Source organism: Hipposideros armiger, unplaced genomic scaffold (assembly GCF_001890085.2).
Source record: "Hipposideros armiger isolate ML-2016 unplaced genomic scaffold, ASM189008v1 scaffold_412, whole genome shotgun sequence".
NCBI classification, from domain to species: Eukaryota; Metazoa; Chordata; class Mammalia; order Chiroptera; family Hipposideridae; genus Hipposideros; species Hipposideros armiger.
In genome coordinates this window covers 1,431,671-1,447,312 of record NW_017731762.1, presented here as the reverse complement: position 1 = coordinate 1,447,312, position 15,642 = coordinate 1,431,671, and the positions used below count along the sequence as shown (strand labels likewise).

General features: G+C 36.2%; 1 protein-coding gene across 1 annotated transcript in view; it reads right to left on the bottom strand.

Annotated features, from left to right (window-relative positions):
• ZFPM2 (zinc finger protein, FOG family member 2) overlaps positions 1–15,642 on the bottom strand; it is a 377,030-nt gene that overhangs the window by 30,515 nt on the left and 330,873 nt on the right. Inside the window, exon 7 of the mRNA XM_019663971.1 lies at positions 35–241. Coding sequence (XP_019519516.1) covers positions 35–241 — 207 coding nt within the window. The remainder of the gene's footprint in view (positions 1–34; positions 242–15,642) is intronic.

Below are 15,642 nucleotides of genomic sequence, written 5' to 3'. Positions count from 1 at the left end.
GCTCTTATACTGGGCTATTGCACTCAGCACTTACTATTGACAATAGCTGTAGGCAAAATAGAAGCCATGGCAGCTTGCTGAGGAAGCAGCTGAATTGAGTCCAGCAGGCGTGCAGGGTACATCCCTTCTGTAAGAGTCATCTGACTGGCAGCTTGTAGCCTTGAGTCAAAATCCACCACAAACGCAATTAGCTCTTCACCCTCAGAGATGGCCTTCGTAGTTGTGCACCAAAGCTGACCGCCTATTAAGAAGAAGAGAAAGATAGCACTGACATAGAATGCTTAGCCTGTTGTACATGAGGTTGATGTCAATAGCACCTTCTCATGTCTTTCACTTCCGTTCCTCCTAGGGTGGAGTGTTTGATCAACACAAGAGCTGTACTCCTCTTGTCTCCAATGTGCAAAATTGTATCCCTTGCATTAAAGGAACTGTTCAGTGGCCAACAGCAGAAGACTAAGAACCAAGTTAGGCATAATCTGTAGAGAGTTTTGTCAACTGTTTGCCTTCTGGGCTCGCCTTAATCATTAACCATGCTATATGATGTGGTATCATGCCTGAGAATAATCAAGGTAAGGATCTAACTGCAGAAGTTTATTTCAGGTGAGCATTTGAAGGTACTCTTTCTGTTCCTTTTGAAAGAAAGAAGTTATTTCTCTTTCTTCCTCTCTTCCTCGCTCACACTGTCTCTTCCCCAAATACTTTTATTACGTCAATACCAAATGCTTAAAACTACAAAAGTAAAACTACAAGTAAACAAAAGCACCTAAAATCTAGAAATTTAGAATAAAATTCGGTTAGTTTTATGCTCCTTATGTCTGCTGACATATATATATATATTTTTTTTTTTTGGCTGAGTGATCTTTACTTATATAATGTGCCTTCTAGTGTGGCTTCTTTATCTCCATTTACCCTGATTGAACTTCCTGAAAAGAAGATACGCTAAAGATCCTTTTCAAAAGGCTTATTTAAATAAAGATTTGTTTAAATGAAAAGAACTCTTTCTTCAAACACTAAGATATACTCTGGCTCTAGGCTTCAAATGATCACGTGTGGTGCATTAAAAAGAAAACTAACTATGCAAGTACATCTTCTAATGTATTGGAATGCGATAGTGAATGCTCATTTATTTAACATGTTTAGACAGGCAAAGCACTTATATTTTGTTATCTACACTCTCAGGCCTAGATACGTATCCTGTACAGTTATGGCTGAAATAATGCGGCATACTTGATATGTTATAAAGCTTTTTTCATTGTGTATATATTTCAGGGCTATATGTTGTACTCATTAAGCAAGCAAAAACTGTACCCATTCTGATAAGTAATATTGCTCTGTTTATCTGTCAGCATTACTGTCTTTTCAACTGCACTTCATTTTTCTGCCCTCAAAGAGATCATAGTTTTTAAACAATTTGTGGTAAAAATCTGGTGGAACAGATAACAACACCATATGACATGGCAGAGTTGCACAGAAGAATCAGGACATCATTTTAGAGGTTCCTTGGACAATTAATTAAACCAGCTGATTAAGTTTTAAAGGTAAACAAACAAAGCAGCATCCATGACAATACATGTTTGTGGAAAAAATAAAGCTAAGATGACATACCTCAGATGTGTGTGAAAGTTTCAAAGTAAAACACAGATTTACTAAGACTAGAAAACAATTCAGCTTTTTTTTTTTACTTTGACTCTACGTATCTGAAAGCATCCAGATTTACCCAAGTTGAAAAACAGATTGACGTATTTATTTACAAATAAGGAAGGTCAAAGCCATCATTGTAGAATCAGATGAGCATTGAAAAGTGCTAAGTGGTCGGTACAGGGAAGAGAGTCAATGGAATTGTAATAGACATGTATGTGGTCAGAGGGGCAATAGTTTGGGGGAGAGGGGTTATCACTTTGTGAGGGGTGAAGTGTCTAACTTTTACATTGCTTCGTACACCTGAAACTAATAAAAAAAAAAAAAAGGCAAGAAAAGAAAAAAAAGATAAGGGTTAAGTGGTGGTATTTCTACTGGTGAGCTTTTTTCCAGGGAAGGCTTCTGCCATCGGCTGCGATGCCTTCTCTGATGTGCATACAGATCCAAATTGCTTACAGGTCTAGACAAGGAATCATTTGCACCTAATCTTTCCTCTAGAATACAGTTTATTGAGTCTGTGTCATGGAGAGATGGGAAGGGCAGAGCCGGGCACTGCCACTCAGGTTTGGTCTTTCTGAGTCATTGGATTTCAGGGATGAACCGGATGACTTACATTATTAGTAATAATTTACCATTATTAGTAAATGTATATTATTGGTAAATCCAGCTATGGTTGTTTTTTACAAAAGAAGTTTTCAACTCANAAGTAGCTGGCAGGGTCCTGCACTTGTGGTCCTCTGAGGGCTTCTGTATTCTAGGGCCCCCAAGCACTTAGAGGCACTCTGCCCACAGCCTCCTCCTCCCAGAAGGTGGGTGTCAACAACAGTGGGTTCCAATGATCAGAAACTCCTTGTTCTTAGGAGAAATCCTACCCCTTAGGAGGTGCTGACTAGACAGATACATCCACAGAAGAGAGAAACTATTATAGGAAAAGGGGTTAAATTCCTTCGCATTGTGTTTTTCAGGAAACCTCTGTCAGAAAAGCCAACATCATTCCGTGCTTTTTAAAAGTTTATTAACTTTTAAGTATATTTACTCTAATTTTCTCTTCACAAAATATACGATTTATTACAAAATGATATTATACACACAAACTGCCCTCATGTTGATTATCTATCTATCTATCTATTTATCTATCTATCTCACTTTTTTCATATCCCTTTGCTGCCCAGAGGATGTTCCTTTTTTTCAAGGTATTCATGTTATCCTTTCATAAGATTCAGTAATTCTACGGACGGAGACTAGAGGCTGACTATGTATTACGATGAACAATGACCAACTCCTGTTACTAAGGTTCACATTCTGGGATAACTTGTGTCAGGTTTTCTTATTAAAACAATTTAACATTTTTCATTTTATTTTGTTGTTCTGAGAGCTTCCATGTAGGCAATCATTTCCCTTTATAATCTACTGTTAAATACAACAGAACGAATAACTGCCTTCCATAGGAACGGTGGAAGTGGACGCGCTCATGTGCCTGCTTCTTATTGTGCCTGATCTGAAGAAGAAAGTTAACAGGGAGCCGTGCGTCTGGTTTTCTGTGTGGGTTACGGAGAACCTGAAATGCAGGCAACATCACGTATTCTTATGTTCCTTGAAATTTCAGAGACACCAAATATTAGGAAAAGAACTGACACAGATTTTAAATAAGACAAAAATCTTCAAAGACGCTGTGAGTAGAATTCTTTCTAGAAGTACTATGTTTCCTTTTCATTCTATGTTTGAGACTTTTATCAAGACTTTGAGATTCTTTGCGCACAGATTTTAAAAAATGCAAACATGGAGTAAGTGTGAACATGTTGAAGTATGTTGACTTACAATGTTTACAAAATTAACCCCCCCCCAAAACCCTTAACATAATTTAAATTATAGTTTAATGATTAAAGATAATGATTAAGATTAAACTTCCATGTTCACTAACTGCTTCCAAATACACTCACAGAAATGGTGGTATGCTGTTTTATTTACTTTGAATTAAAAGAAAATTTGCACTAGGTAGGTATTTTCATGTCATGATTTAAGTGAAACCAGAAAACTTTAATAGTTATTACTTCTATATCTAAAACTTTCATGATGGTCTATTCTAAAATATATGGAAACTACTCACTTCTTATCTGAAATTTGCTGGATCTTTATCCTAAAGCAAATTTTAAAATTATTATATAATGGATTATAATAAAACACTTTCATGTGAAATGAGGTATATTTATAGCATGTAGATACACTTTGATTTTCTTCACAAATCGCTCTCAATACATATTTATCTTTGTATACCTAGTCTTGATTTCAACTGACTGAATAGTTTGGGTAACAAAATAGTTTTGAAAAACTAATGACCAGCAGATGGCGCTCGGTGCATTCTATGAGCCCAACCGGAAGAAAAGAAAATATGGGCTTTATTTATTTAATTCTGTGTTATCCTAAATGTGAAGTTGCTATACCAAGCTTTATAATCCCCTAAGATTTCTGTTAATTGACTAAACAACTTTGTGGTAATTTATAGACAATCCTCCGATGCTCATCTAAATGGCAACTGCATTCAACTCACGTGCCCCTGTGAAGATAACACAGCATAAAGATGTAACCTTCCCCCACACCCCCGAAACAGGAAAAGAACAGAAGCCCGAGTTCCTGAAGTATAACATAAACACACAAAATAAATTTTCGGCCTAAAAAGAAGGCCATTGCCATTTCTTTGCCTTTTTTTCCCCCACTTTACTTTTTTAAATGAAGAATGGGAAGGCCTTACTTTGGAATGGGTTTATAATATGCATTACGAATGTTTTAAAGTCTTCTTGTAATAAAACTCTTTGAGTAAATATTTTATGATTACTGAGACACATATACTGCCCCTGAATGTTATGGGGAGTTATGTGTTTGTGTTGAGGTAGAAAAAAAAACAAAACAAAAACTAGTTTTGAATGATATTATACATGTAAAGTTAAATAACACTGTAGAAAAAGTATGTCCCAAGTGGTGTTCTTCAGGTTTTCTTCTTTAGTTTCCCTACCTGCCTTCTCCTCCTCCAGTTGGAAGATACTTTGCTCTGAACTTTAAAACTTTGTTATTTTCTAATCACCATTAGGTTTCTATAACTAGCAGTATTTCATTCCCTCTAGTGACAATTAAACAGTATAAGGAATTTTATCTGACCATCCTTATAAATCCCTCCCCACTCACCTTCTCCTACATCTTTGTATCATTCTGTCATTGGCTGAGTATTTTTCCCCACTTGATTTTAATTTGACCTTGCATATGGCAAAGGAATCCAACGTCACACTATATTCTCAGCCCCTGTCATTCTTAAGTTGAAGTCCTGGATCAGAGTCCCAACTGTATATCTGCTTAACAGTGAGTCTCAAAATGTAAAGAGTTTAATTGTTGAATTTCCAGGCAAAGTCCCACGGAAGCGAGTGGCTACTGAGTGTGGAAACGTCACTGGGACTACGTACCACAATCATCACGTTGTATCTGACCATCATTTGTAAGATCTCCTTAACACATGTATTTTTAGAACATGTACAATATAGCTACTCTATAATCTTAATACCATTTGAGAACATTTAGCATTTCTCACAAATTATATTAGCATTAACAAAAAAAGAGAAATGAAAAAATAAGTGCTCAGTCAACACATGGTATAATTTCAAAGGAAGAAATGGGGCTCCAAGTCATTGTAACTCCACAAACAGAAAGGGAGTTGTGGCTCTGCCCAGTGCTTTGAAAATCCATTTTCAAGGTCGGCCCTTGACAGTTGAGTTAGGAGGGCAGTGTGGAAGGCAGGCAGGGTGGCCTCCTGCCAAGGCTTTTGCAGATGAGTGGGTGATCTTAGGGGAATGAACTGCAAAATCTCAAAATTTTGCTTGTGTGATGATAAAGCCGGAGCCAAGTGATTTTTCTAAGACTCGTATGGCCTTCTGTTCCATTTTAGTGTGCAGTTTGGAATGGTTAAGTTTTACTGTGCATTAATTTGCACAAATGATTCGATGCTATATTCAAGAGGGTACCAATTGTTTTCTTTAAGAGTAACAATAAAATATGTTGTTTTTATTCCAAAATGGGTGCAAACATCCTCAGACTGGTGTTATTTAGCTACAGAAAAATGTACTCATCACTGCATTTAAGAAAAAAGATCAGCTGTAATTGAAAAACAAACAAACAAACAAAGGAGAGACTATTTCTCTCAGTGTTTAACTGATCCTTCTGAGTTGGATGCTGTTGTGACAGGATTTGGTGAAATATACTCATGTTTTATGTCCCATTTTATCAGTGACCTTCAGGTATGAGGCTCAAGTAAAACGAAAAAGAGCAAGGAGGGGAAGACAGTGAGGGGGACCCTCTGCATGGAGGCTCTCCTCAAGGACGGCCCTCCAGGTCGGGCCTTGGAAGCAGGGTGTGGTTTACAGCAGGGAGAGCAGCAGGGAAGACTATGACCCTCAAGAGTGCAGCCCCTCAAGAAGTTCATCAGCAAAAAGGACTTGGACTACGTCAAGACTATTACAGCAACGTATTTCTCAATGCTCAGGTCAAAAATACACTTCATTAAATCCTTTGCATTAGAAAGAGGCTGGGTGTAAACAAAGCAGGAAGTAGAAGGGTGATGTGGAAGTGGATTCATAGGAGATGGAGCTGGGCATTGCTTTATGACTTTCTGAGCTGGGTGGTACTCTCTTAAATTCACCACAGCTATCTACCTACCTATCAGAGTCACACTGGGTGAGGTTTTTTGTTTGCGCTTCTATTCTTTTTTTATTTACTTATTTTAGTTTTTATTTATTTATTTTTGGTGAATACTATTGCATTTTGGTTTTGAACTTCTAAATGCGGCTATTAGGTTTAATGGCTTGGAGTAGCCAAGATATTCAGATGTTATTCAGGATAATGGAAGACTTAATTTACAACTTAGGTAACAAAATAAAGTAACCTTTAAGGTTAAGTTATGAATTAGAAGCATAAGTGAAAATATAGCTTATTGTGCAACATTTTGTAAACATTTTCTATGTGGTATCACTTTTACTCACAATAATAGGGGGATCCTTGGACATGAGCTATTATTTTAATATTATAGGAGTTGGAAATAAATTTTGGAACAGAAAATCACATGGCTTCAGTTTGTGTTTAACTACTTTCCTTGAGATCAGTACCTTCTCCCTCCCTCCATCTCTCTCCCTCTCCCTCCCCCTCCCTCCCTCTCCCTCTCATAAGCGTTTGTAAGTTTGAAGAACTTCTCTCTGGGTGGTGCAATAGTGCATCATCTGCATGGTTCATCTCTCTGGCCGTTCTGTGGAGGATGGCGCTGAGCAGTTAACTCCATATCATTAGGAAAACTGCTTTAGGGAACACTGAGGGACGCACTGTTACTGGCACCTAGCGGGTGGCTAAGGGAAATCTGTTGGAATTCTGCAAATCCCTGCTGTAACTCTTTCCAATATTTTCATGAACCACTCTTTCAGTTCTAAATTAACTAGATCAAGGATAAACGATCAATCTGATATCTATTCTACCTATGGCCTGATAAAAATTAAAATATAAATAAAAAGGGAAACAGAAAATGAAGGTGGAATTTGGGGACAAAACAAGGGAATCAATCCATTTTTTCCAATAAATTTTTTTAATAGAAGTAAGGAAGATATAGCAGTTTAAGTTATCTTTCTTTATATCTCTATTAAAATGGAATAAAATAAGGGGATAAATTGTTGAGGTTATGACATTTTTTTTTCTGTACACAAAGGCTTTACCAGAATGATCTAGTTGAAGTATTCAGTAGAGCCAAAATTTTAGGGAGTGGAAGATTGCTGAAGAAGGAACTGAAAAAGTCAAGACAGGATATAATTAAGGTTTGAAAGGATTTCAACAGAGGTAGGGTCAGGCTAAGGACAAATTGTGGTAATGTTTTATAAGCAGTGATAAGAGGAAAGACAGGCAAAGGAGATACAGCATAAAAATAAAAGTTCAAAATCAAGGCTCATTTTAGGATTTTAGTCTTTGAGAACCAACAAACTTCTGACATAAGAAACATGATAATAAAGTCAGAAACACGGATCTCCCTCTTCTGACCTCAAACAAAACGAAGCGGGTGGGGGGGGGAGGCAAGGAGAGGAGAAAAAGGCAGGATTCTGACTCTAGAGAACATTTATCTAAATTTTAGAAGTATCCCATAATAGGACACTGCATTTGGGCCAGTGGGCCAGGAAGTGGCCAGTGAAGCTAAGAAGGGACCTTGGGTGGGGAGGGGGGGTTCATCAGAGAGTGAATATAAAAAACAAAAACAAAAGAAGGATGGCTGAAATAAACTCATGATAGAGCCTTTAGATTTTTATCTTGAGTGGCTTGAGTAGCTAAGCTAAACCTCGCTCAGCGGAAAGGTCCGCTTTTATTTTAGCACAATAACATGTGCTTCATTAGTGACAATGTTTCCGTCTTGGCTGAATCTGTTTTTCAGAGGATATAAAGTAAAACAATATAAAAATTAACGAAAAACATGCAAATCCCAATAGATGACAAACTATCCTTGGAGAAAGAAACCTGAGCTTTTTTTCCCTCCTCTTTCCCAATAAAGATATTGAAATAAGACATCTCAAAGCATATATTCATCTTACTCCATCAAATGTCAGATTCTCAGTATTCATTGCTGGTAGAAACCATGAGGGCTTCTGAACCTCCTGTTACTAATAAAAAAAATCGAGCTCTTTATAGTTAGGTGGTGTATGAAAGTTCACACAGCCAGTTGTGTGTGTGTGTGTGTGTGTGTGTGTGTGTGTACATATATATATATATATATATATATATATATATATATAGTTTTTTTTCCTCAGGAGAGTAACTCATCTCCCAGCATATGTAGGACTGCTGTGGGATTGATATGAGTTCATGACTTTGTATTAACAATGGTTAGTAAAAAGTTGTTAAACCTTTACTAAGAAATCTCTTTTTTTATTTTTCCTCTAAACAACTTCTTGTTATTATGTCCATTGAAAGAAAGGCTTAAAGAGATTAATTGTCCACATTTATAGAGATTCTAAATTATGGGTCTGGAACCCAAGTTGGCTCCAAAGCTCATTGTGAATGCAGCCTCTCAACTAGTGAAAGAGGACACAATCAAGTCATCGGTCTAACAAACACAGGAAAACCCTCATTATTGTCAACTTTGACAAAGGATCCTTATCCCTTTGGGAGGGAGGCTTGATGGTGGGGGTGTAATTTAAATGTGCAGCATGGATATAACATTACTCTCTCAGACGCTACATCTTGTAGGTGACTAATGACATTGTAAGGGAGGGAAGCGGGTACTTCTAGTGGATTCATAAAGAAATATTTCTGTGGTTCTAGAAATATTTGTACATTTCCAGGTTTAAAATAGTAGAGAGCTGACAAGAGTCCCGTTTTTTCCCCACTAACAAGGTATAGTGGGATTAGCAGGTAGTCATAGCATGTTATTGTTCTTGTAGGTTTTTAAAATTAGTTAATTGTATGAAATGAAAGGGAGGAGATTATATAAAGTAAGTTATCAAAATATATTCTCTGGCCTTAGTAACCAAACTCCCCAATGTAGCCACAAAAATACCTAAGAAAAACATTACACTACCTTCTTTTAAGACGCATTTCTTCATAAATATTAAAAAAAATGTTTATTCTGCCTCAATTGATGTTTCTGTTTTCCTAGGACCTGGTCATATTGATATTGTTATTTTTGGGTCATTTTACTTTTTGGATGATAACATGGATTTAACTGTGCAGTTTCTACATATAATAATGAAAAATGAGAGCATAAACCTTTCAGTACAGTGCGAATGAATGTCATCCTTATACAGAAAAAGGACACGTGTGTGTGTGTCCTCATTAAGGTAAGTTTTCCCTCAAAAAATGACATATGAAATTGCATATTTCACTGGAGATGCTTGCTATAAAGTAAATAAAAATTTTCATGCTAAAGTATGAAAATGCTAAAGTAATAACATTCCTCCCCCATCCCCAGGTCTGTGTACATTTTTACAGGAAAAAATTATATACATATGTATACAAGTATGTATATATATACACACACATAAATATAATTTTATATATGTAGATCTATCTATCTATCATCTATACAGAGAGGTGCTTCTGTTTATGAAGCATAGTTTGATTTTACATATCATCCTATATAGTTACTCTGAAATTATTGAGAACTATAGCCAGCAATGCATAAAAAATAATTCATGCATCATTGTAAACTACAAAAATATTGCTTTTATGCAAAGAGAAAGGGATTTTGAAAAAATTTTGGAAAAAAATTGAAAACTTTGAATGATTTGGGAAATTAAATCCTTTAATAAAATAGCAACAGAAGCTTAACTGTTGCAAGTTTAAGATATCAAAAAGAATTTGAACAGCTAACCTCTGTTAGTCTCTCATCTGGCAGCCAAAAAAATGTTTTTGATATTTTCCCTGATTGTCTACTTTTCCCCAGTGAAAGTTATTACAGTCCTTTTCCCATTTTTTAATCAAAATCATTTCCAACTTATTTCAGTCTGTCACAATAATATTTTCATACGAGGAGTGTTGTAACCTAATTCCTTCATTTGAATAATACATTCGTTTTTAATTACTGCAACTTGATCTCAGATTATTCAAATAACTGTTTCATTTTTTATGCTTACCCTGACCCCAGTGTATTTATAGGCTTTTATCCTTACCTGATACCAGTGTAATGTAATTATAGATTGTATTTTAATCATCTACTATATTCTAGTGAGTTTGTTTAAATGGCTCCAATCCTGAGCCTTTTATATCTATGCCTTTTAAAATTCTACAATGGCATTCTCTTTGCATAAAAGCAATATTTTTGTAGTTTACAACAATGAATGAATATTTTGCATGCATTGCTAGCTACGGTTCTCATTTAATAGTTTTCAAGTTACTATACAGGACGGTATGTAAAATCAAATTGTGCTGTAAACAGAAGTACATCGTACATTGTTTGAAATCTTTACACCTGTTTGTTTTCCAGACTGCCCCCTCCCATCCCCACTGCTTTAAAACCACAGATATGCATTATGCTCATGATGTATCTGTTTCTAGTTATTCAAATCCCTGTTGTAACAACACAGGCCAAGTTTCATTTGTTGCGGAATAGGCTTCTCTGATGTGAATTATTCTTATTAGTATTTTGACTATTGATCATTTTATAATTGCCTGATAATTTCCTAAACTACCACTCCATCAGGAAAATTCATTATTTCTAAGCTCCTTCAGACAGGTATCTGAGCTCTTGACACAATGGCTAATGTCAATACCACTTTTCACAATGAACCAGGAATTGGGTCTGAGAAGATGGCTGACAATATTGCCAATCTACGAAGGCCTAACGTTCATCTTCTGATCAGACTTATAGGCCCAAGGAATAGATTTTCCTGAGTGAGTCTGATTATCTTCTCAAAATCCTGGAGTCCTATTAGATTTTTTTATTGTCCTCACTCGTCATATCTAATCAATCACGAAGTCTGTCAACTCTGCATCCAGAGTATCTTTCAAGTTTCCTTGCCTTTTCCCCTTCCTGAGATGTTTGCTCAGTTCAGACCCCACCAAATCTATCTCTTGATGGTTAATTCCCCTACCTCCTGTCTTATCCTTTTCCAATCAGTCTTCCAGACTTTGGCAAGATGCACTGCTAAAACAAACCTGAACCTGTTTCCCACCCTCAATTAAGATCTTGGAATGGCTCTCCGTTGCCTTCAGGCGGGAACTCAGGCTACTTATCCTGACATTCTAGAAGTAAAGCTTCAGCCTGGCTATCACTTTCAATTAGAAGGAATCAAGCCGATCTCAACAGACAACCTCTAACTGTACGTACAAGTAAAATTCTGGGAGAAAACACAGATGAGTGAGAGGTTATAAAACTTTGAGTTCTAACGTTAAAAGTTAACAAAAAACAGGACTACTCATGAATCAGTGCTGGTTATGACTATAGATCAAATTTTCCAAGTTTCTATCTATGGATTAGACAGACTTCCTCTCTCCCCCTCCATGTCCTACACTTTATCTTTAATCCCTTCTTTTACTCAAAACCATAAAACTATGGAGATAAAATACAGAGAAACACAACACACAGAAAATAGTTTGAAAGCACCGAGTTCTTTCACATTCAGTTCAACCACTGGGATTTTGGCTAAATTTTTCATTATTGTTGAATAAATTGCATGAGGCCCCTTGAACATTAATTTCCAGAAATGCCAGTGACAAATTATTAAAGTGTAAGTAAGAGGACAAAAATATTTGCCAAAAATATCAGAAACAAGAGGCAACACTGCATGCCTTTTGCTCCAGTTGTGGGTTCTGTCCACTGAATGAAAGATGACACATTAACTTAGTTAACTGGTTAGTTGTTACAACTAACTCCGAGAACCTTGAAAATGCGTGTTTTTTTACAAAATACCTTGGAATGCAAAGTAAAATAATGGCATGAAATAGGGATTTGGGGACAAACTGTCTGATAACTCAAAAATGAATCATGCTGCTTTTTCCAGCCTCCATGGAGAAAGGCATACTTCCCTTTGGGATTTCTTCTACCATTTGGTGCAACATTCACTTGGCTATAATAATACAAGCTTCATTAGAGAAGTAAAATGCAATTGTCTCCAGGAGATCAAAGGACAATCTATTAAATAAAGCAACTGGAACTCTAGAATGAAATAATATGGAAAGTTAGAATTTTACGGTGAATCAAAATGTAAATCGTACTGGCATACTGTGGCTATACGCAGAACTGAAGATTAGCTTTATTAAGGGGAAATTGACAGTGGCTTGAATGATCTGAAAACATATGAAAAGATATATTAATTCTAAACAACCTGTTTTATTTGCAAGGTTAGGCTTAGCATTTGGTGCTATTTCAGTACACTTAAAGGCACTGCCGGTTAACTATGAGAGTCATGAGAAATATAGAACCCCAAAAAATAATAGGTATTGTGATTTTATAACTAAGTCTGTATGCAGTGTTTCAGGACCTAGAATGGATGGTTTATGTTAAAACAAAACAAAACAAAACAAAAGCCTGTAACCATTACATCAGCTGTGTTCTGAGGAAAATAAGTGACACATTGTATACTGACTACTTACTTGCTCCTGAGATCTGTAAGAATCTTGCTCTCATATGAAACAGAGAGCTTAGTACTAGCTGTTTAATAACAAAGATCTTTATGAATTCTAAAAGCTAGGGCCCCTGTTTGCCTGAAGGAAAGGGAGAGAGGTGGAGACAGGTAAATCAAACTTCTCTGCACACTAGGGGCTCTGAATTTGAATTCTTTTAAAATGCTTATTGAATACTTGGGGTTTTTTTCTTCTAAATGGAAATGACAGATCTTAAAACACCTTACTGTGTATTTCAGCACATTACATCACTTAAGTCATTTACAAAATTGTATAAAATTACCCTGAAATCGCATCAAGTATAGCAATGTACCATGAAACTAAAAGAAAAAAAAATCATAAAAAAAAACAAACCACATTTAATTTTGCAAGGGGAATACAATAGAGTCAAGAGTCTAAGAAATGAAACAGTTACTCCCTTTCGCATTCTGGATCACAATCTCACTTATTACAACAACATTCTTTGAATCCGTGGAAAACTGTGAGACTTTTTTTTCCCCAAAAAGAAAACACAGCATTAAAAAAAAAAACAACTATTGATTCAATGAATCATTGAAAAAAGTAATAAAAATACTTGAGGATGCTAAAACAGGATTTTAAACAGTGTTAAGGTCTCTGTTTCACTTGACAGCAAAATTCTTACAGATTTCAGAAGCAAGTAAGTGGTCAACATACAATGTGTCACTTATGTTCCTCTGAACACAACTGATGTAACGGTTGTAGGCTTTTCCTTTGTTTTATTTTAACATTAACCTTCTAGTTGTAATAGAAGAAAATCATCTGTGAAAATCCTGAATAGATTTTGCAAAACATTGTTTTTAAAAATTTATTTTTCTTTTGATAACTTGATTTTGATTATTTTCTAATGAATACACATGCATACACGCTGCATCTCCTAAGTTTTTAGATATTTTCACAAAATCTATACTTTCCTCAAGTTAAATAGTTTTATATGTGGCCATGCTTTATCACCAAAACCCCGAAATTTTGAAGTTTGGCTCATGTAGCAGGAGGCAACGGAATGTACTTCTGTTTATCCCTAGCATCTCATGCTTATAGTTCTAGAAGATTAAAGCAAGTCCTAGACACCTACCAATTAATCTTAAAAGGACTCAAAAGAAGACAGACAGCAGGATGAAAATATTGTCAATAAAATACCCTACTCAAGCAGTTGCATCCTCACACTTCCCACCCCTGAAAGTAATTAGCTTACTCTTGGGTTCCTGTTTAGTTCAGTTTCGGCATTGGTAGAAACTTCTCCTCATTGCTCATTGGCTGCTGGGCAGGTTGGCTGCACTTGCTCTTAGGATCATGAAGTTTGTGAACCCCCCCGCCACATCCCAAATCCTTAGGAAATCACCAAGTTTGCTTATTGGTTTTACTCCATTTGCTAGGTAACCAAAAACGATCATCGTGATATTGTGCAAAGAACCGGCGTTTTCAAAATCAGAAAAATCAGGGTGAGAAACTCAGCTCTGAATAGTTAGCCTCTGTGTGACCTTGGGCAATTTAACTTCATCCTTTTGAGACATAATTTCCTCATCTGGAAAATGGGGATTGTCCTGTCTACTCTCCCATGGTTGTTGTGAATGTTACATCATATCAGTTCATTGGAAGGACAAAGCACAGGGATGAGCAGGGAAATCAGCGCTTCAAAAATGTTTGCTCTGCTCTCTTCTTGTAATTATTTTACTTGGAATGGCAAAGAGTAGTCCCTGGAAGCATCAGTGAGGGCAGATTGTAAAATATCACCGGCTTGAGGTATTGTCCTAGAAGGCAATGGCCTAGAAAGCACATTTTGTTTGTTACTCTATTGTTGGCTCTGGTTGCCTTTTGGGGAGTGATTTATATTGTTGATTTCAGACTGTTATACTCAGAGAGGACTGACTCTGTTTAGCTTTCAGACCTCTACTGTCCACTGTATTTTTGGGATAAATATGCACTTGCTAATATTCTGTATGCTAGGAATCCAGAAAACAGGTATTGGCTGCGAAACACCGAAATTCTTGGGATTTACATATATTTGTCATTCCACAGAGTCCTAAATTATTGGGATTTTGTTTTGTTTTCCTTCTCAGATCACAGGTTAAGTTTTTAAAGCTGGATAGGGCAAGTGAAAACTAAGAAAAAGGAGAAATAAAGTCATCGTGATTGCTGCGATCTTTTTATTCTTTCTCTATTATTTATTTTCTATAACTATGTTATTTTGTTACATATAATTCACAATTACCTAGAGACATTTGAATAGGAATTTGTAAAAGTCTGGTTCAATAAATAAATGAATATCAATATCACTCATACTAATAAAGATCTAAATTTTAACCAGGTAGCTAGATTGGAAACACTGACCTAAAGTTAAAGATTATAGCCTGTGTTGTCAGTACTGTACCACTGAGTCTCGATTTATTTATATTCAAAATCCGGTTAAGCATTTAATTAAAAAAAGTCTAAAGCAACTGTATGAGGGTGTGTGTGTGTGTGTGTGTGTGTGTGTGTGTGTGTGTATAACATAGCTTGGGGCATTAACTTTAAAAATAAAAACTCTAAATGTACAAAAATATTTATATGAACGACAGTCCTGGATGGAAACTCCATTTCTAATAGTCAAACTTGATGCACATACTGGTCCCTTGGCACGCCCAGCTCACAGCCATCTGTTATGTTGGCACTGTGCCCACTCACAAGGAGTTATGCCAGTTTAACATGATATAGGTGACACCAAAATGAAGGTTTGAGAGGATAGATAGTGGAGTGAGCTATGACCCCTCCTGTAATCAGGACCCTGGGTGGCTGTCTTTATTGGAGAGGAGAATTTGTGTTAAGTCTGTGGAACCAGTATTACCGAAAGCTCCATTACAAAAAAAAAAAAAAAAAAAA